This window comes from Suricata suricatta, chromosome 11, assembly GCF_006229205.1.
Source record: "Suricata suricatta isolate VVHF042 chromosome 11, meerkat_22Aug2017_6uvM2_HiC, whole genome shotgun sequence".
Classification (NCBI taxonomy): Eukaryota; Metazoa; Chordata; class Mammalia; order Carnivora; family Herpestidae; genus Suricata; species Suricata suricatta.
Window position 1 is genome coordinate 40,327,209 of NC_043710.1, and position 24,061 is coordinate 40,351,269.

At 51.6% G+C, this 24,061-nt stretch overlaps 1 protein-coding gene across 3 annotated transcripts in view; it reads left to right on the forward strand.

Annotated features, from left to right (window-relative positions):
• Positions 1-23,700, forward strand: part of USH1C (USH1 protein network component harmonin) — a 46,349-nt gene extending 22,649 nt beyond the window's left edge. The window contains exons 15-27 of one of the 3 annotated variants that reach the window (XM_029956795.1): positions 1,905-1,954; positions 5,857-6,009; positions 7,347-7,463; positions 7,993-8,475; positions 12,180-12,299; positions 13,362-13,412; positions 15,839-15,880; positions 16,426-16,479; positions 16,810-16,909; positions 19,688-19,794; positions 21,010-21,080; positions 22,042-22,144; positions 23,257-23,700. In XM_029956795.1, coding sequence (XP_029812655.1) covers positions 1,905-1,954; positions 5,857-6,009; positions 7,347-7,463; positions 7,993-8,475; positions 12,180-12,299; positions 13,362-13,412; positions 15,839-15,880; positions 16,426-16,479; positions 16,810-16,909; positions 19,688-19,794; positions 21,010-21,080; positions 22,042-22,144; positions 23,257-23,346 — 1,541 coding nt within the window. In that variant the 3' untranslated portion in view covers positions 23,347-23,700. Of the gene's footprint in view, positions 1-764; positions 839-1,904; positions 1,955-5,856; positions 6,010-7,346; positions 7,464-7,992; positions 8,476-12,179; positions 12,300-13,361; positions 13,413-15,838; positions 15,881-16,425; positions 16,480-16,809; positions 16,910-19,687; positions 19,795-21,009; positions 21,081-22,041; positions 22,145-23,256 lie in introns of all 3 variants that reach the window. The other 2 variants (XM_029956796.1, XM_029956797.1) reach the window with 2 other exon arrangements.
• Positions 23,701-24,061: the final 361 nt, after the last annotated feature.

Here is a 24,061-nt window from a genome sequence, read left to right on the forward strand (position 1 = left end):
CATGCATTTTTGAACAGAGAGGAAAGAGTGTGGAACATCTCTTGCCTGAAAAAGAAAGCCACTCATCCTAATGATGTGGGACTGACTGTCTCACCATCACCTTTCCTGGGGGCACTGCCTGCCTTCCTATGGCTGACCCAGCAGAACCCTAATCTGAGCCAGGACAGATTGTCAGGGAGTCCCCTAGAAGGGCTTTCTTTAGCCAAAGCAATGAGGGAAAGGGGTTATTAAGTATCCCAGAGCCGGAAGGAACCTTGGGAGATGAAGGGGTTTAAATAAGATACTTCTAGGATTTTCACTTCACTAAGGACCCCATCAATTAGTCCCCACCCACAATGGACCCCATGGTTTAGTAGGTGAGGTTTTCCCTCTCAAAATATGAAGCAATCCTTCATTTTCCTATTGTTTTATTATGTAGTCATTCTTATTTGCAAGAAATCATCAATGTTCCACTGTTGAGTAAACATAAATTGAGCCCAAAGCAAAGCAACTAACTTCCATAGATGAATGGGAAAGTTCTTCTAATTAATATTTGAAATATTAATAAGCAGGTCACAGCAGACTCATCCACTCCCTTCGACAATCCCAGGGAGGCCAAAGTCCAGATTTGCTCTGGACTCCTGAGCCCTGTTCCCGCCCCTGACCTCACAAGTTCCTGTAGAGGAGGCTGGATATAGGTCATTAGGCTCCTGGGAAGCACCTCTGGCCTCTTGGTCTCTCAAGTCCCTCTTGGTTCACCAGCTTCCTCCTCTTTTCCCGGGTAGCTGATCAGGGAGCGGAACCTGAGCTTGAGCCAGCAGATGACCCGGATGGAGGCTCCGAGGAGCAGGGAGAGCAGGTTTGCAGCCCCCGCTTCACTGCCTGGCCTTGCTGCTCCGCTTGCCCTGCCCTCCCCCTTCTGCTAGCCCTGCAGACACCCAGCTCTAGGCGGCCATTACGCAGTAGGGACCACTGGAGTGTGCGAAGCTCCTGCAAGTCCAGCTTAGCCCAAGACTGCACACAAAGCCTGAGGACAGGACTCCCAACAAGGCTGACATGTCCGCTGATACACATCCAACAACTGAACCCCTGGTTCAGATCTTTTAAATGCTGCGTAAGCCCAGGTCCTTCCTTTGCTATTCTGACCTCTCCCTCAGGACTTCCTAGATATCCCCAAGGTCAGGCAGGAGGCTTTTAAGATCCTTTTCTAGAACTCAGGCTGGTCAGGGTGGGTTAAATTATTTAAGGGATCACTGCTGGTGCAGGGAGCTTCAGCCTTGAGATGTTTCCCGGTCATACTATTGACTGGGGAAAGCAGGGGGCTGGTGCCCTGATGATCTGGTCTGGGTGGGAATGTGCTTTTCTGGGGGCAGACCTGCCCCCTGCTGCCTGAGCTGCCTTTCCCAGAGCTGACCCCAGCCGCTGCCTTCTCTCTCAACACTGAAAGCAGAGGACGTGGTCTGTACTATGAGATGAGAGAGTTTTGTTCTGTGTGACAGCAGTTTTAGGCAGAGACCCAGGCTATCTTTTGTCCTGAGCCATTTCTTGGATGGAGGGACCAGACATCAGTCAGGAGAGGCTCATTCTCTTTCAGAGTTAGTAGACAGCAGCTGTGATTTGGAAAAGCTCGTCCCCCCACAAGGGCTGTCTCTGATTTTCTGGCACTGACTTCGGAAGCCAGTGTCCTGGGAAGAAGCACTTGACGGGGCCCCAGGGAATGTGGGCCATTCTTGGGCAGCCCGGGGCCTGCTCTGGAACCCAGGGGAAGCCAGGTGAGTGGAGAGTCAGACGGAGGATGCAGTGTTGCCATGGGGTCTGCTCTTCATCTCACAGAGCCACGTGAGATCCGGCTCCTGGCCACTGCCTGTGGAGGTACTGCCTGAGCCGAACTGCGTCTCATCTCTTTGTTCTCTGTGTTGTTATAGCCTTTGGGTGGTTTTATCGTTACGACGGCAAATTCCCAACCATCCGGAAGGTAGGACATGAAACTGAGTGCTGTGCCATTTGCCACCGAGTTTGCTGTGGGGTTTGGCCCTTCCAAGCATTGTGTGTTTCTTTGCCTGTCAGCTCTAAACAGTGTAACCTGGCCTGTTCACTACGAGGGCTGACCCTGTCTGCGTCTCTCTAGCAGGCTGATGTCAATGGCAGGGCGCTGTCACAGAAGCATTGTGGGGGGACAGTGTTCATGGTGAGAGACCTGCCCGAGTACCATCTGGCACCACCTGGATCAGCATCAGCCCCGGGAGGCACAGGGCAAGGACGGGGCCATGGCAGAAAGCTTCTTGGTTCCTCTGTCAAGACCAGAGGCCACGGTCAGCAGGGTGAAATATCAGGTTGGGTGTACGCAGCACAGGTTACGAGAGCAGCTGTGCCAGACACAGACTCGCTGCCAGGCAGGGGTGTGCTGCCTCGAGTTGAGACTAAGAGCCACACCAGCCATAACTCTCTCCTAGAAATATCGCTACGTGTGCCAAGATAATGCATTTTCCTGGTCTCTGGGGCCTTGAATTTTCTCTCTAAATCTTATTAGTATATCTCCAGGCCCCGTAAGACTCTCGTCCTTTTTCTTTCTAAATTACTTTGGCATTTGATTATGAAAACGCCACTGTTAATATCTGTAGATTGGACATTTGAGATGACTTGGCATTTGGAAATCAGGCATCAGCATAAATCTGGGTGAACTAATTTAGTTGTTATCACTCAATGGGGTCCTTCTGGCAGGATGTCAGTCCCCCAGAAACTAAAGCAGTGGCAGCTGGGTGACCTTGATGATATGTAGCTTCTCCCTGCCTGTAAAATGGGAATATCTGATATTCCAGAAGCATCTGCTCCCTTCCTCCAACACGATGCTGTTAAGATAACAAACAGCAATTTTATTCCTGACAGAAGCTAACACCTTGACCTAGGAACACAGATCATGATTTGTGTGACACTGAACAAACTTGGGACAGGGCACCACAGGGGATTCCTTTCCACGCTGCCCTGCTTTCAGAAAGGACTCAGTCTCATCAGACTATCTTTTTCATCCTGTAGCCTGACTCTGTGGCTTTGGGTATCTCATTGGGTTAGATTTCAAACTCTCCTCTCCACACTGTCTCTATTAGAACTCACCTAGAGAGGACAGCGCGCACACACACACACACACACACACACACACACACACACACAGGATTATACTGGAAAAAATAATTACAAGGAGAAAGATATATCAGTAAAATCTTATCCAGGTACTGATAACTAGGTAGTTGTAAAAGAACTAACATCTCCTCCACACACACACCTCCCACAGGAGATCATGTCACTTAGAAATTGCTGTTGGTAAGAAGGAGCCCTGTTTTATCTATTCATTAGTTCAGTTTAACTGAATAGCTAGTATTTTTGCTTTTGTTTCATTTCCAAAAGGGAGAAAGATGGCTTCTAGGTAAGAAGCAAGAGCACATCCACCCTGTCTGCTTTCCTCTCAGTCCATACCAGAAGGGACTATTTGCCATGAGTTTAAGTGACAGCTAAAAGTACAACGGAATCACATCTCTCATGCTGGCTCTGAAACCCCATTGTCACGTTCTCTAGAGGCATGTGACACGCCTTGTCTCCTGGCAGCTAGAACACCAAGTCCCTGAGTAATGCACTTGGCTATCTATACCCATGATCATCAGTGTACACAATTTCCCTTATTTGAAAAGACAAAGATTCAAAGTTTTTTATTCCTAACTTGGCAGTAAGTCCTTCTGGGGCTCAAGGTCCCCAGGCCTGTGGCCCCACAAAGTCTGTGTCAGAGCCTGAAGCGTTCATGGTTCTGACTAAGTCTTTTACTAGGATGCTTGAGAAAACATACAAACCAGTCCTATTGCAGGAGCCCACTGGCCTGCAGGTGAGGCAGATTGACACGCAGCTGAGTAACCTATATAGAGGGTGCTAGGACCAGGTCAGTAGACAATGCTAAGGGACAGTTTAACCTTCTGCATCACTAAACAGGTGCTTTTTTCTTGGAAAGGGGACAGAAGCTGCCACATCTGCCTGTCCCATCCAGGAGACCTGGCTCTAAAATGTTAGCACTGATAGTTTGAGGGATGATTTTTTGTTTTGTTTTGTTTGTTTTTAAACCGATGGAATGGCCATTCCTATCATTGGTGGTCCCTGTGAGAGGCCATTCCTGTATTCTAGCAAGCTGCCATTAGGTAGAATGTTATTGGCCCCTCTTGGGGGGAATTGCTGTCTGATCTATAACATGATGGCAAGGTTCATCTATCAACTGAGCCAAGAGTTTAGTGAACTTGGTGGGTAAGGAACCAAGCAGGACTCTGAAGCAATGAGAATCGTTGCAACTACTTTTTTCAAGTAGTTCACAGACTGCTCTGGAGGTGGGCCTCTATCTCTGACATGGGAGGTCATCTCCAAAGCGCATTACCTGTGCACGGAAGTAGGGGCGTCTTTAGGCGGGGAGGCAGGATGACTCAGTCATAGGTCCATAACTACACCCCCAAGCCTCCCCAGCTGTGGATAAAATTTTGTGCCCAGTAATGAGAACTCAATTCCTCATTCCTGCGCTTAGATGCTGGGATGATTCAGGAATTCTGAGAGAAGCCCCCTGGGAAGGCTTGTTGGGGGTGGGAGTGAGCTCAGTGAACAGGCAGAACTCCTCCCCACATTCCCCAGAATGTTGACTCTCTCTGCTGTCCCCTCTCCTGAGTGCTGACTGTCTTCCATGCTGTGTGTGATGGGGCTGACACTCCCTCCTGCCATACCCCCATTGCTGCCAGCTCATCTGGGCACAGTAAAAATGTGTAGGACCTGGAAGACTCAGGTCCAAACCCTGGCACCAGCACATACTGGATGTTTGACATTGGGCAAGGGATTTCACCTCTCTGAGTCTTGGTTTCTTCACCAAGAGGATGGGGATAATACCTACCTATGAGCTAATCAATATAAAGCCCTCAGCACATAGGCAGTCCATACATTAATTTTCACCCTCCCTTACTCCTTGGCTTTCCTGCAATCCCATGAGAAGCAGGCAGGGAAGCAGGTTTTGTAGGCCCCATTCCCACGGGAAAAATAAGGAGTCTGTTTGCCTTGCATCTCCTTTCCCCAATCCTCTTGAACTCTGACAGTCAATATATAAAGCAGTTAGGCCATCCTCTTCCCCCAGCCCCAATTCCTAGCCCTATGGTTTCTGGCTAATCCTCAGTTCAGGGGTCTAGTTCAGCAGGAGTGGTGGACTCTACAGGATTAAATGGTCTGGATCTTAAGCATCCGAGCAAAATCTGATGTCCCTGGCTCTGGGATCCCAGGCCTGAGGCTGGCTCCTACCTCCTGCAGCTTAGGACAGAGGATCTCTGAAAATGGGACTTGTCAGCTCTCCCAGATTTTTTGTAGAATCTCCCAGGATGCGTCTCTGTTGTCTGAACATGAGACATCTTTCTTTCCAGATGAGAGAGAAGGCATGTGCTCAGATACTCGACATGAATACACTGTATTTTATTTATACAGCACTTTCATGTTATTAAGGCTCTTTTACAGATGTTATTTTATTGGCTCTGAAGGTAAGCCTATAGGGCAGGAATTTCTTCTATTTTGGAGATGAGGTGAATCAGGCCCAGAGAGGTTAAAGAACTTAGCCAAGGTCACACAGCTACTTAGTGAACTAATAAGCCAGTTCTTCTGGCTGGAAAAGGGAATGTGTCTCCCACCCCACAGTGGGTAGCACAGTGGGTAGACCTGTCCTAAACCTGAGGTCCAATGCCCAGTGCAGATGAGCAGAGTGGAGGATGGGCTCATTTCTGGTGTTGTCTGTGGGCTGAGTGCCCTGTTTGCTGTGCCGTGCCAGTGTCTACACTGCCTTGTAACCCTTGTCATGTAAACAATGCCACACCTGCTCAGAAAGGAAAGGATAAGAAGAAAGCCAAGTATGACAGCCTGCAAGAGCTGAGAAAGAATAAGAAGGAACTAGAGTTTGAGCAAAAGCTTTACAAAGAGAAAGAGGAAATGCTGGAAAAGGAAAAACAACTGAAGATCAACCGGCTGGCCCAGGAGGTATGTGTCCTGCTCACAGGCTAGGTGAACATCCCTGGGATATAATTTGGTTGTTCCCCATGCTCCCAGGGACTCAGCTGGAGTTGTTTGCCCCAAGTGGAGTCCAAGGATGGAGTCAGCCCTGCCCTTCTGCTCAGTCTAGAATGTGTGATCATCCCCCCTGCCCAGGGGTCACAGCAACCAGCTTCTGGCTTAGGTGTACATTTGGCATGGCGACTCCTTGCTCAAGTATGGGGTTGAGGCTAGCCTCTCTGCCCAGATTGTCACACTTAGGTTAACCCTTCACACATCTGGCTAGAGGTTTGAGTCTGTCTCCTCCATCCCAGCCCCACCAAAGGATGAGTCCAAGGCTAGGCCTTTCCACCCTTTGTGTGAATATGAGGTCTTTCTCTGCACTCAGGGTATGACCCTAAGGCTAACCCCTCTACCTAAATTATAGACCCAAAGTTAGCCTTCCACCCACTTGCCATCGGGTCTGTGTCAGTCTGGCCCCTCTCCCCAGGTTACGAGTCCAAGACCAGATTTCCCCAACCTATGTTGGCTCTGAGATATGAGTAAGAGGCTAACCCCTTTGTGCAGGTAGGGTGTCTGAGGCTATTTCCAAATTGACCAGGCAATGAGTCAGGCTGCTTCCATCAACACAAGATGTATCCTAGGCTAGACCTCTTCAACCTGAAGGTATGTCTAAAGCTGTCCCTTTCCAGATATGACAAAAGCAACCATCTAGTGTAATTCCTATTTCCTAGGTGAGTTGGATGACCTTAACTCCCTAGCTCTTGGAGAGGTTATTGGTTCTGCTTCTCTTTAATGCTTCCATGAATCAGAACACCAAGCTGATTAGATTACTAAACCAGAGTAATCCTGGAAAATGTGAAGTGCATTAGGTCTGGCATTAGGAACGAATAAGCTACAAAATTAAAAATAAAATCCAACTTGTTCTTCTGAATACAAAGCAGCCTGGAAGGGGAAAAAAATAAAGTTAAATTTTTGCAGTGTGCTGGGAGCCTACAAAAGGGCCATTTTTAGAAAAATCTCAAAACTCCAGAGTTCATGGGGACCCTGGGAGCCTAATCCCAACTAGTTCCGTACAAACTACAAGCCCTCTCTCAGATACTGCCAAGTGCCATTAGTCAGCTTGACACCCCGCATCCTCTCTCTTTTATTTCCACCTTTTCTGGGACCAGGTAGAATAAGCCAAGGTCCTTTGCTGGATAGTGGACACACCCAACAGTACTCTTTAAAGAAGTGTTTCTATGCTACTGATTTGAGTGCGCCACCCACGTGTGACTCAAGTGTGCCCTTTGTGCTCTCCTTTTTGCACTGGCTTTGGGTCCTAGGTGTCTGAGACAGAGCGGGAAGACCTTGAGGAATCGGAAAAGATTCAGTATTGGGTGGAAAGGCTCTGTCAGACGCGCCTTGAACAGATTTCCTCTACTGATAATGAGATTTCAGAGGTAACAGAGCCCTTCTTTCCACATAAGCCCTTCTGCTGACTTCAGAATGACCCACTCGGGGGACAGCGGGAGGCAAGATGGCCACATTAGGTTCACTGTCCAGGGCCACCTCTACCAACCCACTCTGCCTTGCTTTCTTGAGGAGGGAGACATCTCTGTATTTCTGGGCTTATCTCCAGAGTACCACTAAGTCCTTGCCCATCTGAGATAGTCTCAGGCATGTTGTTCTGGAGCACGGGTGCCCCTTTCACTAGCGAGTTGTTCCAGATTAGATGGCAAACTGTATGGTCACCTTACTGATCACACATATGGGATATCTTGGGACTGTCCTACATTTGGGGACTCCCTCCTAGCTGCTTGGTATGGGTTCACCTGAGCACCCAGATAACAGAGAAGTGACAACCCCATGATTCTGGTTTGAGGGTGGTGGGTTCTCAGCAACAAGAGAAACAGAAAAACATTCTACTCAATGTTTTGTAAAGTGGAGCACTGGTCAGACAATTACAGAACTTCTTTGCAACCCCCCCAGATGACCACGGGGCCCCCGCCTCCCCCGCCTTCTGTGTCTCCCCTGGTCCCACCCCTGAGACGCTTCGCAGGCGGGCTGCACCTCCACACCACTGACCTGGATGACATCCCCTTGGACATGTTCTACTATCCCCCTAAGACTCCCTCCGCCTTGCCTGTGATGCCCCACCCCCCACCCTCCAACCCATCCCCCAAGATCCCTGCACCCCCTGTCCTTCCCTCATCAGGCCATGTGAGTGCCTCTTCTTCACCCTGGGTGCAACGCAGTCCACCCCCCATTCCCATCCCTCCCCCACCATCTATTCCCACCCAAGACCTGACTCCTACCCGCCCGCTACCCTCGGCACTGGAAGAGGCACTTGGCAACCACCCCTTCCGTGCTGGGGATGCAGGAAATCCAACAGAGGAATGGGAAGCAAAGAACCAGAGTGGGAAGCCCACTAATTCCCCTGTCCCTGAACGGAGCTTCCCACCTACCCCAAAGGTACCGCCCGTGTTCCGCATGCTTTGCTGGGAAGCAGGAAGAGTGGGCAGGGCTGCTGTTTCCCACATCCTCCACTGCTCTTGTGAGTGGCGGTGGGAAGAAACATCACCCCATCCCATATTCCGGGAACAAGCTCCCAACCTGCATGTTGTGGTCATCTTGCATGTGTTTGGTTTCTGCTGACTGTGAAGCACAATCCGGTATGGTGAATTGCCTGTGGTACTTGTGATGAGCAACAATGTGTCCATGTCTGGTGGTTTCTCTTGGCTACTCTTGGCTGGTATGGGCTGGTACGGGTCAATATAGTACTTGCAAGGCTGTGTTCATGAATAGCCAGAGCTCTGCCATAGCCACTCACTCTTTGATATAAGCTCAGAAAACCTTGAATATGGGAAATGAATCACCAGGCTAACGGGGGAATAAATGGGAAGTAAGCAGTGGAGCAGTATTAGGATCTTGTAATTGAAGTGATAACACCGTCCAGTGCAGTGTTAGGACATTACAATGCCATTTTCTATGGACTTAGCCAACTACATTGGCTTGAAGTATAAAACCCAGAAATTTCTGGCCAACATCCAGCTCCAGAAAAAAAAAATGAAGGCAAAGAATTCCTAGAAATCTCCAGATTTACTATAAAAAGACTGGGGATTTTTTTTTTCTCGAATGCCAGGAGCCTGAACAATGAACTTTCTCAAAAAGACATTTATTTCTTATTAATTGTTCTTAATCCAAAGACTATTTGGAAGAGGTAATTCCCAAGGGAGACATGGAGCTTCAATCTCATGGAGAGACAAACAAAATAGCCGTCTGCTCCAGGAGCCTTGGGGCCAGGCTTGGATCAGAGCTAAAGCGGCGCATATCAGCTAAGGGTAGGAGCTTAGAGAGGGCAGTCAGTGGTGGTTTTTATTAACCTGTCCTGCATGGATTTGAGTCCCAGCATGAAAAGCAGAATAAGCTTTTCAGAGTACTCGGGAAAGCCTGGGGGAAGGTGGGACTAAAGAAAGTGCCAGATGCCAAAAAGGCTGCAGCTTCTGGCAGGGGACTCTCCAGGGGACTCCCTCTGGCCTTTGATGGGTCCTGAGCCCTGCAGTTCTGACAGAGAGAAATTGTCTGTTCCAGGGATGTCTTGTCCCAGAGCCCTGCCAGGAGTAGGTTCACAGGGGACTGAGTTAGCCTGGCACAGAAGGCCACATTCTTCTTGTGAGTGCCCTCTATCAAGATGGGCAGCAGCTTTTCCTCAACAAATTTGACTCTACAAGCCTGCATTGAGCACCAGCCTTGTGTCTGTGTGAAGGACAGAGGGGAGCAGTGCTGCAGGGGACACAGGAAATTGGCATACCTGTGCCCTTTAAGACTTCGCCATCTGAAGGATAAGCTGCTGGCCAGACATGATTCAGCTGTAGTATGTGTGTGTGTGTATGTATGTATATATATATGTCAGTAGCTATCTTTATTTGGGCCAGACACAGGTGTCAGATACTCCCATCAATCAGACCAATATGGCTTGTAAGCAAAACAGATAAAAAGAAGCAGAAAGAGTTACCATTTTCCATGTGTTCACAGGGTTTTAATTTTTTGTTTTTGAGTTGGCCTTGAGTATGGATTTAGAGAAAGCTAAGGCATCAATGAAAAGATCTTGTACTTACCCAATGGGCACGTCATGCCCAGCTGCCCCTCTACTTAGAGAACAAAGCAGGAATCATGATGAAACTATCAAGGAGGGTGACGTTTTCCAACAGGATGCCACTTCCAGATCAGGCTTGAGACACCAGACCTCAGAGTGGGACTTACAGTCTGCAAAGGATTCATTCTAACAGAAAGTTGAAGTCACCTCTTCAGAGTAGAGGGCTTATGAGCTGAGCTTTGAAGGATGGCAACACATGGAGGATGGGAGGAAGAGCATCGAAGGTACAGGGAACATAAAGATGGCAACGAGGAACTGCCCTGGATGTGAATCCTGGCCCTGCCGCCAGCTGGATGACTCTGGTCATGCATTATTTCATCTGTCTGAGCCTGGGTGTCCTTGTCCCTACAGTAGGAATGCTAATGGCACCCACCTGTTATGAGGATCAAATAAACTCATTCGAAGTTAATACATAGGAGAATGGCAGGCATGTGGTAGGTGCTCAATAGACATTATCTATGATCAGTGACAGATTGGGATACAAGAAATTTTGGGTGTAGCTGCAAACCCGAGATTGGAGGTAAACTCTGCAAACTTTTGAGTAGGAGTCAAGATTCAAAACAGGATCCAGCTTTCTCCGACTCCTCCAAGAATCACCAAGTTCCCGCTATTATTTCCCAATCAGAGCACAGGAAAGGCTAAAAATTCCTCGACACAAGGAGCCTCTGAAAACTGGACCCTAATGTCTTAAGTGACATGAAAGCCAGGGCTATTCCTGACTTGAAGGCCAGGGGGCTGCTGTTCAGATTAGCTTCATCCTGCCCATGCCAGCACTTTGGCCGTTGTACCACTGCCCTGGTCTTGCGGCATGCCCCAGAGAGTTGTCACTGGTGCCGCCACAGGAGGCGTGGGTGATCATGTGTCTGCACCTGCACCATCATCTCAGCCACCAGCGGGCCTCAGGTAGTGGAAACAAACACTTGTGTCAGTCTGGCATGCATGCCCGCCACATCACACCCACCAGAAGAAGGTTTTCAGGGCTATACTGCCCCCAGGCACTGTCCTGTGTGCCCAGTATACTACTAAATCTTTCATGTATTCATTCAACATGTTCAGTTAGCACCTACTAAATGCCAGGCACTGGAGAAGCACCACAAAACAGGCAACCCAGTCCCTGCTCAGGACCATTTGATGGGGACGAGAGATAAGTAAGCAGGAAACTACCACACTACCTGGGGTGAGGGGAGATGGGGGAGCACAGGTGCTGTGATGAGCTGGGATGGAGAGGAAAAGTTCAAGGAGTGCCTTACGAAGGCAGTGACACCCAACGTAAGACCTGGATAGGTAACGCAGAGGGAAGAAAGAGCAGGTGCAAAAAATCAAGGCAAGAAAGCCTGGCATTTTGGAGGCTAAAGTTAGGCAGGGCAAGGAAGGTGAGGAGTGAAGGATGAGGTTGCAAAGGAAGGTGAAGAAACTTAGGAAGGACCTTGTGGGTCAAGCTCAGTGGTCAGTGGGGACCCATGACAAGTGTGGGTGGGCAGAGTTGTGACCTGAATTGATTTGTCCAAGATGATGGAGTGCGTTAGAGCAAAGCAGACAGGTTGCATCGGCTCTCCTAGATGCTGTTCTTACTGGTCCTCACCTTCAGTCTCCAGAGCCTCTGTACCCACTCACCAGGGACAGCAAATGCTTGGTGTGTAGTCCAGGGGTTGGAACCATGGCCACAAGAAATAGCCTTTAGGGAGAGAGGAGGCTGGATGGCATCCATGGCCACTGACAGAGAGCCTTGAAAATGTATCCTGAGTGACAGTGGCTGCTGGCGCTCCTGTAAGTAGGCTCTGGCTCAAGTCCCTGATTTCTTAGAGCCACCCAGTAGTTTCTGTTGCCTCAGAATGCACTGTGGCCAATGAACTTGTCTTTCTTCTGAAGATCACACCCTTAGCATCTTCAACAGGGTGAATGAACTAGGCAGACTCAGCATGTGCATGACTTGAATTTGCATGTTTCCAAAGTGCCTTGGTTGACCTGGGCCACTCCCGTCATGACTTCACATGGGTTTCTCTTAAACTAACCCTTGTAGACATTTTGCCCAAGCCCACAGCCTCCACGAGGCCCTGGTGTGTCCACCATCTCCAAACCCGTCATGGTCCACCAGGAGCCCAACTTCATCTACAGGCCAGCTGTGAAATCCGAGGTCCTGGTAAGCCCTTGGGTCCTCTCCACAGTATCTCTCGGGACAGAGAGAGACAAGAACTGTCTCCCCTGGGTTCTGCTCCCTCTGAGGGCTTGGTGGTATATAAATGCACATCAAGTCCAGCTCCTCACTTCTCCTTGGCCAAGAGATAAAGCCACATGGGTGTAAGCCAGTGTTGAAAGGGCCAGTGACATTTCTCTTCCTCACTTGACCAAACAACCTGGAGCTCCATCTAGAAGTGATAATGGTAACAGCTCAGACTTATTGTGAGCCTACTGCATGTCAGGATTCCGTGTGTTAGGATACTGAGGCATAGAGGGGTTAAGTTGGTTGCCCAAGGCAGAGCCTGATCTTACTACTTATGCCAGAGTCTGTCAGACGCAGGTAAATTCAAACTCTGACCTACATTGCCATCTTGCCAAACCTACAGTGATTCCACTGGCCCAGGTGTTTGCCCCTAAGGCCTGGCGTGGCACAGTGCGGAATGCCCTCAGGTTGAAAACTGGTCAAAGTGGATCCGCCCAGTTTCTCTATCTCGTCTTCTCCTCACTGGACTGGGAGTGAGGGGTGGGAGGCAATAGGGTCTGCGCACCCCCAGTCACCTATGGCTGACTCATGTGTAGCCCTCGTGTCCCAGCGGTGCCAGGCACAGACTGGCCTCCCACCCACAGTGAGAAGAAAGTCATGCCAGTCTTTTCCTTCCCCTTTCAAGGAAACCCTATCCAAATGTCAGGGCAGGGACAGCTCAGATACTTATTTTGAGCTTTTGCTGTCCTGTCAGCTTCCCAAAGATCAAAGTTCGTGCCCCTGTGATAGCCTGCTGATGTATCCATGTTGCATTCTCTGGCTGGCGACAACCGGTGGGGTCTGCTTGACCTGAACTGCACAACTGCTGTGTCTGGGGGCATCGGGCAGGCCCCTGACATAAATCAGACTTGTGTCTATTAGAGGAGGGAGGTTGGCAGGGCAGCCCCAGGCTGCCAGGCCCAGGGTCTGGCACCAGAGGGCAGACGAGACCTATTGGTAACGTCCAGCATGGAACTTTCTATTTTTTTTTTTTTCTGACAGCCACAGGAGATGTTGAAGAGGATGGTGGTTTATCAGACCGCGTTCAGACAAGTAAAGTGATACCTGTCGTGTGTCTGTAGTGCTCCCCGCCACCCCCATCCCTCCCACTCTGACTTCTTTCGCTGCTGGCAGTGCCACTTGGCTCCGACACAGCCCCAACTACCATCTGCCAGCACCTCAGGCCAGAGCTGTGTCCTTGTTGCCTGCACCCAGAAGTTGGGAAGGGTCTGCTATCTGGAGGGGACCCTAGTTTTATTAGACCCCACCCCCAACCTAAGAAAGCAGCAAGATCCCAGAGGGCTCTGCTCTTTGGCTACTGTTTGTTCAGAAGAGCAAGGCAGAAGGATCCCTCAGAAGGTCACCAAGGCCAACATGGGCTCTCGCTCCAGCCCTAGGAGAATATAAAGGGTGCCCTGAGGTGTATCCCTGCCCCTCTTCTGTCTTGTCCCCTCAAGGCAGATCACAGCTGTTTTTGGCACTGGACCAGTCAGGGAGGATGTGGTAGCCCAGACCCTCCACCTGCCTGGAATATTCTGTGCACAAGGATATGGACATTTTTCCCAGTCCATGAGTGGTAGCTGATAGGCAGCCACTTACCTTCCCACCTCCTGGAGGCTCATATCCACAGAGCCAGCCAATGTGTTGGCTGTGTCACCACCAGTGAAAGAGATCCCAAGACAAAGATCTTGCAGCCAACCTCACCGATGATAACCACAGGCTTAAACAGAGAGGTTAAGAAACATACCCATGAGGGCACAGCTACTGTCAGACCCTGGATTTGCATCTGGGAGGTCAGGTGACCCATGGTCAAGCTCCACCTGCTACAGCATCCTGCTTCTTGAAGCACTGTGATTATGAGACAGACATTTAAGGGCCTCGTTGCTTAGGGTACAGACAGCTCTCAAAGGGAGAGACTGGAAGTCAAACTCTTGCTCCACTACCCCCTGGCTGGATGACCTTGAGCATAAAGGTCAGCTTTCTGGGCCTCAGTTTCTCCGTCTCTTGGATAAAGGGTTGGCCTCCCTCTTCAAGGGCTGACCAGCTGTAGTGGCTTATAAGTCTATCATCTAAACTCACACAAGACACAAATACTGGCCATCTGGCCCATCCTGAGAGCAGATTCTCACAGGTAGAGAGAAGGGGAAGCCCACAGCCAGCACTGTCAGGTTTTCCAGAAGAAATAGCCAGAAGTGGTCAGAGCCCCCAGTGAAAGGGCATTGACTCCATATCCTGCCTAGTGACCTCTCCTTCCCATGCTTCTGCTGCATCCCTTCCTCTGTCTGCCATCCTGACACCCACAGACTGACCTGGGACTGGCCTCCAAGCTGGACCAGCCTCTGAACTCCCAGGCTCTTAGGGGCTGAGCCTGGGCGATGAAGACTGGTGAGGAGGGAGGGCAGACTGATGCTCAGGGAGTTTGGTCCTCCCTGTCTGCTGATTCTTGGTCCTTGTCCTGTGCTCAGAGCTTGGTTGCTGTATGCTGGGTGCAGAGAGGGCAGTGGCCACTCCATGATGCTGGCCATAGGCCTGAGGGGCCTCAGGTGTGGCCTAGGGAACTGTGTGCTGGGGGTGGCTCCATTAAGTCCAGCAGGGCTTCTGTGGGCCCTGCCACTGGGCCTCTCCTGTGTTCCCACCTGCTCATGGGGATGAACTATGGCTGTGCTTCCCTGGGACTCTGGGGTCTGTGGACCCCGGGCTCCCGTTCTCTGTGTGTGATTCCTAGGAAGGCAGTGTGTGCTGACTCTGCCCCCATCCTCCTTCTTACCAGCTTGTTTCTACCTCTTGGGGACATTGTTCCCACAGCCCTCCCCAAGCCAGAGCCCCTGAGCTCTGCCTCCTCCCTATCCTCCCCTGCCTAAGATTCTGGGGAGGCCTCTTACATTCTAGATAAGCATTACATAAAAAACAGGGCTGGGCACAGGGCAAGCACAGACACCCTGTTCCTCCTGGAGCTTGACATCCCTTTGCTCCCCTCCCCCCAGTCATCTTGTGGCCGGATTCCCCAGGGAGAGCAGCCTCTTGCACAGTGTTGTCTTTCTATGGGGTCAGAGCAGTGGGGGGAGACAAGCCAGGCTTCACTCCCAGAACCCAAACCTGGCCTCTCATGAGTACCTGGAGGAACTCAGAAGCCCTGAAGCTGTGGGCAGATGACACCTTTGGCAAGGCCGACACTGGCTGCTCAGACCACCTGAAGGTCAGTGGGTGCCCAGACCAGCTATAGACGCCCACCCCACTGGAGTAGTGCAGGGTCCAGGGCTGGGCACCTTCAAATGCCGTCATAGCTTCCTGCTTCTCCCCAGGCAGGGCTGCTCTGGCTATATGGTTTCCTGCATCTGCATCCAGGCCACATCTGGCCCCTCATGCTCTCTCCCCTACCTCTGAGCCATTCACGTCTTTTCCTCTGCCTTAAGCTTGTTTCCCTGCAGTGACTCTCAGGGAACTGCTCTGTGGCCCTCATGCCCTCCCTTTGCTTCCAGGATTTCAGGAAATATGAGGAAGACTTTGACCCCTACTCCATGGTGAGAGAGAAGTTTCCTCCCCTGGGGAGTAATCCCAGGAATGGGGGTGGGGGTTACAGTGAGTTTGGTGGTGGTATGTTCTGAGCCCTGGGGGTCCCGGGGATGAGGTGGGGCATGTGAGGAGGCCCAAGGATCTCCAACTGGTCTTTGGGGTGAAGGCTCCTTTCAAAACAGCATTCTGATGTGACCCACAGGGCTGGTGTATGTGCACTGGAGCCCAGGAGGGTTATAACAGCAGTGCTGAGTGAGCACCATGCACCAGGTGCTGTGTGGTTTGCTGGGGGACATGTCCCTGCCCAGCCCTCACCCTCACGATATTCTCAGAAAGGATGAATCTGGGATTTACATGGCCACCTCTGTGTGTGTGTGTGTGTGTGTGTGTGTGTGTGTGTGTGAATCCATGTGGCCCCCATGGGGTCTGGGACCCCCCAGTTGAAGACCTTTGGGTGTGGAGCTGGGAAGGGTCCCCTTGTCCATGTACTCTGTGAGGCCCCACCCTTACCCTCCAGGTGGACTCAAAGCTTCCGACTGTCTGTTCCCTCTAGTTCACCCCAGGGCAAATCATAGGGAAGGATGTCCGGCTCCTGCGCATTAAGAAGGTACGTTGGAAAGCGGAAGTCAGGCGGCCACCTCCCTTCTCCACCCCAGCCCCTTCCCATCTTGGTCCACTGCTTCTCCTACTCTGGAGGTGACTCTTGGGTGACTCCTCAGATCCCCTTTCTTCTCCTCTCTCCTCTGGGGATGTCCCCTCCTATGGTGGGACCATACACCCAGGCCCCACTTAGTGTCCGTGCCCCCTTTTCTCCCTGATGGCACTGCCATTGGCCCCATGGCTTCTCCTGCCCCCTTCATAGCCCTGTCAAGAAGCCCACAGGCACCCACGGGCTGCTGTGTGGGTGGCTGCCTGAGGCCTGTTTTTCTCTGTACAGGAGGGATCCTTAGACCTGGCCGTGGAAGGCGGTGTGGACTCCCCAATTGGAAAGGTGGTCGTCTCGGCTGTGTATGAGGGGGGAGCTGCTGAGCGGCATGGTGAGTGGGGCCAGCTATGCCCCAGTTTGGGGACGGTGCGGTGGTATACAGGGCCCCCCACGAAAGAAAGCACACAGCTGCCAACCTGAGGGGGCCAACAGTTGCTCAAGAACTCCCCACCATCTGGATGGGTCCATCTATCCACTGAGTCCCCTATGTTGCCCGCGGGCATATAATGGTGTCAGGACTATGGGTATGCAGTGAACCAGACCCCACCCTGCCCTCCAGGGGCTCCCCATCTAGTGGTGAAAACAGGCTTAGAACTGTCAGGTTCTGGCAGTAACAGTGCAGCCTGCTAAGGGCTGACGGAGGACTGGGGGCATGGAGGGAAGTTGTGGGGCCTCTAACCCACCAAGGGAAAGGGGGCCACTGAGAAGGCCCCCTATAAGAGCAATACCTGAGCTGGGCCTTAAAATATAGCCTTATGATGATGGGAAAGAACCTTCCAGGAAGAGGGGACAGCACAGGCAAAGGCAGGAAAGAAACCATCAAAACCTTCCCTGTCCTTTTAAAAATAAGGGCCAACGTCTGTCAAGAACTCACCATGCGCCAGATGCTATTCTAAGTATCTGCACCTTCTCTGTCTAAAGCATTCACGTGTATTAACTCATTAATCCTTATGACAACACTGGAAGTAGGTACTGTTGTCACTTTCATCCTACAGCTTAGGAAACTGAGGCACAGAAAGGTTTAATGCTTGTTCAAGGACCCATGGCTGGTAAGTGGTGGAAGTAGGACTTGAGTCCAAGCAGTTTTGTCATTTTGCTTTTTCTTGCCTTAAGCCCACTTACCTGCCAGTGTCTGAAATTCACCATTAGTGATTTCTTCCTTTTTTTTTTTAACATTTATTTATTTTTGAGAGACAGAGAGAGACAGAGCATGAGCAGGGGAGGAGCAAAGAGAGAGGGAGTCACAGAATCCGAAGCAGGCTCCAGGCTCTGAGCTGTCAGCACATAGCCCGGCACGGGGCTCAAACTCACAAGCCATGAAACCATGACCTGAGCCAAAGTTGGATGCTTAACTGACTGAGCCACACTGGCACCCCAGTGATTTCTTCCAAGTCCAGGAGCCTTTCCAGTACTCTTGGGTCTTTTGTGAAGGAATCAGTGGCCTTGAAGGAGGAGCCTCGGGCCCCTTACCTTTCCGGGCCAGAGCAGGAATCCCACGGTCAGATCCCTCCTGGGCAGTGCTGGGCTGCAGATGGTAAAATGAAGGGTGGGTGATGACATGGGCAGGTGGCAGAATGATGGGACAGTCACCAGGCTGCTGGCAGCCAGGCTTCTGTGGGTTCCAGAGGCAAGTCCAGGTCCACCACCTATGGCCCCCTGATGACCTCAGGCCTCTCACAGCTGCACTCTGTGGAGCGGGGCCTGCTCAGCCAGGCAGCCGCCATGGCCCACTGCCGCCCTCCCAGCCCATCTGGCACATCTCCGTACCAGGAGAGTGAAGAGTTGCTGCCTGGCCCCAGGGAAGATACCTGTCTGCTGGGTCTGGACCAGAATAAATGGATGACATTTTTGGGGCCTCCTCTTCCTTACAAAGCTCTAGCCCAACCACTGCCTTATTGCTCCTGGAGCTCCATCTTGGGTTTGTACAAAAGGAGAAAGTGAAAGTCACCGCTCCCCAGGCCCACTGCCTAGAGGAAACTGCTGTCTATAGTCTGGTCCCATGCTGCTTGGGACTTACCAGCAGCTGATGAAAGTTTCTCCAGGAGCAGGTGTGTTTTAAGCCACTGCCACACCATGTTCAGTCACACACACCACAGTCTTATGACCTCAGGCCTGCAAGGCATCTGGGTGATCTATTTCAACATAATCCAGAGAATGTTCTGTGGACAGCAGACCTGAGAGAAATTCCTTTAAAAAAATTTTTTTAAGGTTCTGAAGTTGAAGATGTATGAGAAACCATGCACAGTCTACCCACTTCTTGGAGAGCCACAATACATAGTAGCATTTTCAAGGCCCTGACAAGTCCTGCAGTGAGTAACTGCTTAGCTTATAACTCAGCTTTTCCCAAACTTATTAGACCATAGGTCATCAAGAAATATATTGAATTCTTAGTTTATGCTAGGTATAGGTAAGTGGTAGGAGTATAATAGCCAACCAAAGAGACTGTCCCTGCCCTCATGGAGCTGGCAGTCTGGTGGGAGGGACCATCCATCAACAGATATAGGATGATAAATTATAAAATGCTCTACAGGAAAAGACTAGGATGCTATGAGAGAACAATAGGAAGGTTCTGCTAGAGATTATGTGTGGGTCGGAGCGCTCTTCTCTGAGAAGGAGACATCAGACACAGTGCTGATTTTATCTCAGCACTAGAAGAGAAGGAAGAGAAGGGGCAGGTGTCCCAGGTGGAACAGCACGTGAAGGCTCTGGGGCAGGAGAGTGCTCAGCCCACTCGGGGACCTGATGCAGACCGGCAGGGCTGAAGCACAGACAGGGACAGCTCGTGTTTCTGATAACCTCGTGGGAAACAGGCCTGCCTCCCTCTGTCACAGTCGAGGCCTGGGCAAAGGCGAGGGTGGCACTGATTCACCACTGGTACCCTGCTTCAACTGAGCTGGGGTGAGGGAGTGTGGACGGGGTCGGTAGGAAGTGCCCTTTGAGTAGCCTAGTGGACTGTCCCCCGCATGCCTTCTGAGCCCATCTCAGAATTGAGGAGTCAGGTTCCCTCTGTGGCCCTACGGTGACCCCCTGCCCCCCACCTTTGCAAAGCCCTGGGACAGGCACATGGCATGGACAGGCCAGTTGACCAGTCAGCCTCATCTTCCTGCAGGTGGCATTGTGAAAGGGGATGAGGTCATGGCGATCAATGGCAAGATTGTGACCGACTACACCCTGGCTGAGGCGGAGGCCACCCTGCAGAAGGCCTGGAGCCAGGGGGTAAGAGCAAATCCCCTCCCTGCCTGCCTCAAACCTTGGCCCTAGAGTCAGGATGCCCCATCCCAGGATGGGTGTCCAGGGTCCCGGAAATTCTTGGGTGGCACGCTTATAACTCATCCAGCCAATGGTCTCAATATGACAAGGTGGGATTCAGAAAAATAAATGTCCATTCCTGGCCTTGAGTCCAAAAGGCAGGTGGCACAAATCCCGACTCCAGAAGGCCAGGTGTGGCAAGGTCTTCTCAAAGTGCACACTGATCAGGAATCAAAGGTACCTGGGGCTACTAGAAAGCATTAAAAGAAACAGAGGGCCCAAAATGGAGGAGGGTCTGGTGGTAGTCTGTTCTGTGCTCATTAGACAGCCACCTGGGTCAAGGCCACCACATAAGGTTTCCCTGGCTGTGCACTGCACAATGCGAGGGGGTGCCCTCCTACAGACTACAGTGTGGATGGTGCCCTCTCATGTTGTGCAATGCACAACCTGTGCAACTGTATGCAGGCAGCTGAGCCTGAGGTATTAAGTTCAATGCCGAGGAAGCTGACCAGATGGGCCTGGGACCCACATGAAGGGATATGGAGAAGAGAAGACTCACGGGTAACACAATAACTGCCTTTGATTATCTGAAGGGCTAGATTAGGGTAGTGGGAGCAGAAGTGTTCTCTGTGTTTCTTAAGGGCAGAACTGGATTGGCTGGAGGGAGGTCCTGGGGAGAGCTTTCAGTTCACTGGTAGGAGCTATATTGCATGGTAGAGGGGCCCAGTGATATTTCACATACTTTTTCTTGGATACATCCAAGCCAAGGGTGGACAGTGATGGATAAGCCAAGGATGGCAATGATGCCAGTGAGGGGATTCAAGTGTTAGGCTCAGAAAGTTGAAGTTCCCTGATAGGATGTGCCTCAGGATGATCTAGGGATATTGTTAAAAATACTATTTCCCAAGGCCTACCCCAGATTTCCAGGAGCAAGCCGGTAAGTCTAGGGTTTTAGGAAACCCCCCAGGTGATTCTGAAGTTGCTGCCTGGCCTTGGACCACAGATCAGCATTTGGGAAGAACTTAGTGCACTCAAGGGCTCGTAAACCTGTGAAGCCCCAGAGATTGGAAGCTTCCCCGTGGCAAGAAGGCCCCAGCCAGCTGATCCTGAGCCACCAGGAATGGGAATGGGGTGTCAAGGGAAGACATGCCATCAATCCCTGAGCACACCCCGGAGTCACAGGGCCTCTCCCCACAGGACTGGATCGACCTTGTCGTTGCTGTCTGTCCCCCCAAGGAATACGATGACGAGCTGTAAGTGTGTGCGCACCTGGCGCTCTGCTTCCTCTTTCTCCTCCTCCAGAATCTTGGCCGCCTTCTCCAAGTCTGCCCCCAGCTTTCATCCAGCCTGAAGGATTGGCCCGAGCACACAGCTTCTAGGAGTAATTGATCCTAAAAAGCTCCCGGGTTAGAGAAAGCCTAGAACTAAGTCACTGGCCTAAGCATTGTCAGAGCTGCCTCCACGACTGTCCTGGCCAAACTCTTCTTGACATTTGGAAAGTTGAGGCTCAGAGCCAGTCAAGATCTCAGGGCAGGTAAACGATGAAGCCGGGACATACTCAGGATTTCTGATTCCCCACTCGGGACTTCATCCCCTGCACCGTCCTCAGCTAGTTTACAGATCTCTGTGTCTTTTACTGTCTGGTAGTTCTTCCTGATATGTAACTGCTTTCCCTCATGCTGAGTCTCTAAGCAGCCAGGACCACATCCTGTAGGATCTTCAGGGAGCCTTGGGCCAGTCTCCGTCTAGCTCTATGATGCTCTGTATGTCTGTCTCTCTCTGTATATGCCCCTTCTCTCTTACCCTGTCCTTTTCTTGCTTCCTCTATTCCTAACCTGAGTCTGTGCTCTTCTCTCTTTGTCACTGTGTATCCATTTCTCCTCTCTGCCTGCCTGTCTCTCTCTGCCTCTTTGGTGTTTGGCTTTCATCCTCATTCTCCCCTCCCCCCACCCAAACCCTGCCCCCCAAGCCACACACTTATTCCTCACCCTACTGCTTGCCTATCTTGGTGGTGCCTGCTTGCTTCCTCTGCCCAGCACTGGCTGAGTTCTGTATACGTCTTGGAGAAGTCAAGGTCTTATAGCAACTAATTCTGGACCCAGGGCCTAGGCAGGACCCGAGGCAGTAGCCAAGTAAAGAGAGAGGTCTGATGGAGCTCTGCCTGGAAGTAACCAAGCCACGTTTTGTGTTTCCTGCTCTGCTCTGCGTATGTAGCTCTTCTCTTCCCTCCTCTGCAGCCGAAAGCCCCCAGCCGGTCCGCAAGTTCCTTGAAGACCGTGCTCCCATGCATAGACTCGGGTTCCTCCTCCAGCGGGAGCCTGGCAGGCCCCGACGGTGAATAGGCAGGCGGGCTGCAGGGCCCTGTCTGTCCATGCTGTGTGCAGTGGCCGTCTGCTGCCGGTGCCGGCAGGTTCTTTGGACTGGTGTCTGGAAGGCTGTACAAGGCACCATCCCTGAAGTGCCATCTAGGCCTGCTGTGGGCCACCCCAGAATTTTGTCCACCTCAAAGGTCCTCCCACTCGGGGGAACCAAGCAGAGCCCAGTTTGTAGCACGCTCGGGACCTGGGTATCTTGACTCACAGGAGCCCTTGAGAGCAGCCACGGGTCCTATGCAGCACCCACACAAGCAGGATGCGCAGTGAGCACCATTCTTTACTGGGCACAGACAGTGCATGATGGGCTGTGTGAGCCCAGAGGAAGTACAGCCTGGATATCCCCCAGAGGTGCCCTCAGCAAAATGTACCTCCCTTCCCTGGGAACACCACCCTCTGGGAGCCCCTGCTCTACCCGGCCCCCAGGCTTGGGCAGAGCCAGGGCAATTAAGAAGCAATTAAGGCTGGTCCAAAGAACCAGGGTTGGCCTATCTGAGCTGTTCATGCCCTATTGTGACTTGTCATGGCCTGAGCCCTGCTTTGACCAAACTGTCCCCTGTGCCTTCTCTCTCCCTTGGTGCGAGCTCCCCTGACAGTGTCCTTTGTGGAACGCTGTGGTGCCCAGTTTGGGGGTGTGCTTCCCACTCTGTGACAGAGCTGTGCTCATGGACAGAGCTGGCAGGTGGCCACTGGCGTTTGGTGTGGCCCATAGGGGGCAGACCCAGGCCTGGCCTTGTTGGCTTTCCTGTTGCAAGTTTCTCAAAACATGAGGGCCTCATGCTCCCAAGGCGGTGAGCCCGCTGTGCCCTGGCTTCTGGGATGGCCTCGATGGCTCTATGTTTTCTGCCACTTGTCATGTGCTCTTTGTGAGGGGCCCCACACGGCCTTCTGGTCCCCTCCTCTCTCATCCCACACTTTCTCCCTGGCCTCCTGTATGCTTTGGCTGTGGCTGCTGTGGGGCCGCGTGGGGCCTGCCTTGTACTGCCTGTCTCAGCCCCTGCCCTGGGCTGCGTGTACACCCACAAGGCCTGCACCCGCCTGGTCTGCTTCCTCTTCCCCACAGGACCTTCTTCTGAAGTCCAGAAGGAGAAGCCAAATTCACGTCTGGACTCACCCTCCCGAACACAAAGCCTGGAACCAGCCTTGAGAGATGCCAGCCTGCAAACACCCCGGAAACCTACAGCCAGCACCCAGGGATGTCAGACTCCTGCTGGCCCTGAAGTAGGGCTCCAGAAGGAACCCCACGGGCCACTCTGGTGGCCACCCTGGAGGGAGGAAGTAGCTGTTCTGAAGAGAGCCCCTGGGATCCAGACTCTCATTTCTTGCTTCCAGCCCTGTGAATTTGGTTTCTCCCAGCCCTGGGAGGCTACCCCCTTGAATTTGAACAGGCCCTGACTCCTGGGTTTCTCACCCCTCTCCTCTTGCTTCAGCTAATTGCGGCCACAAACCTTCCTCTGAACTCATTAACAAAATAAACTGCTTTATTTTCCAGCTTCCAAAAGTGAGTGTGGATTGGGGCAGCAGATTCAAGACTTTCAAACTGAAAAAAACAAAGAAAACAAAAACAAGCAAAACATCAGGTCTTGGCTCTTACTCAAGAGTAGGAAACAGGACCCAGCTCTGGAATCTGGGTCTGACATGAAGGGCATGATCAAATGGCCCGTGGCTGGCTTCGAGCAAGCGGGGCGAGAGCAGCAGGAGATGGGCTCAGCTCGGCTTTATGTCTCCTCAGAGAAAGATGGCAGGAAATGAAGGCATGAGATAGGGACTTTGCTCAGTTCCAGAAAGCATAGCTGTAGCAGGAGCCCCGAGGGCTACCCTCTTATTGGGCTGATTTACCTGAGTGTGTGACCCTGGGGCCA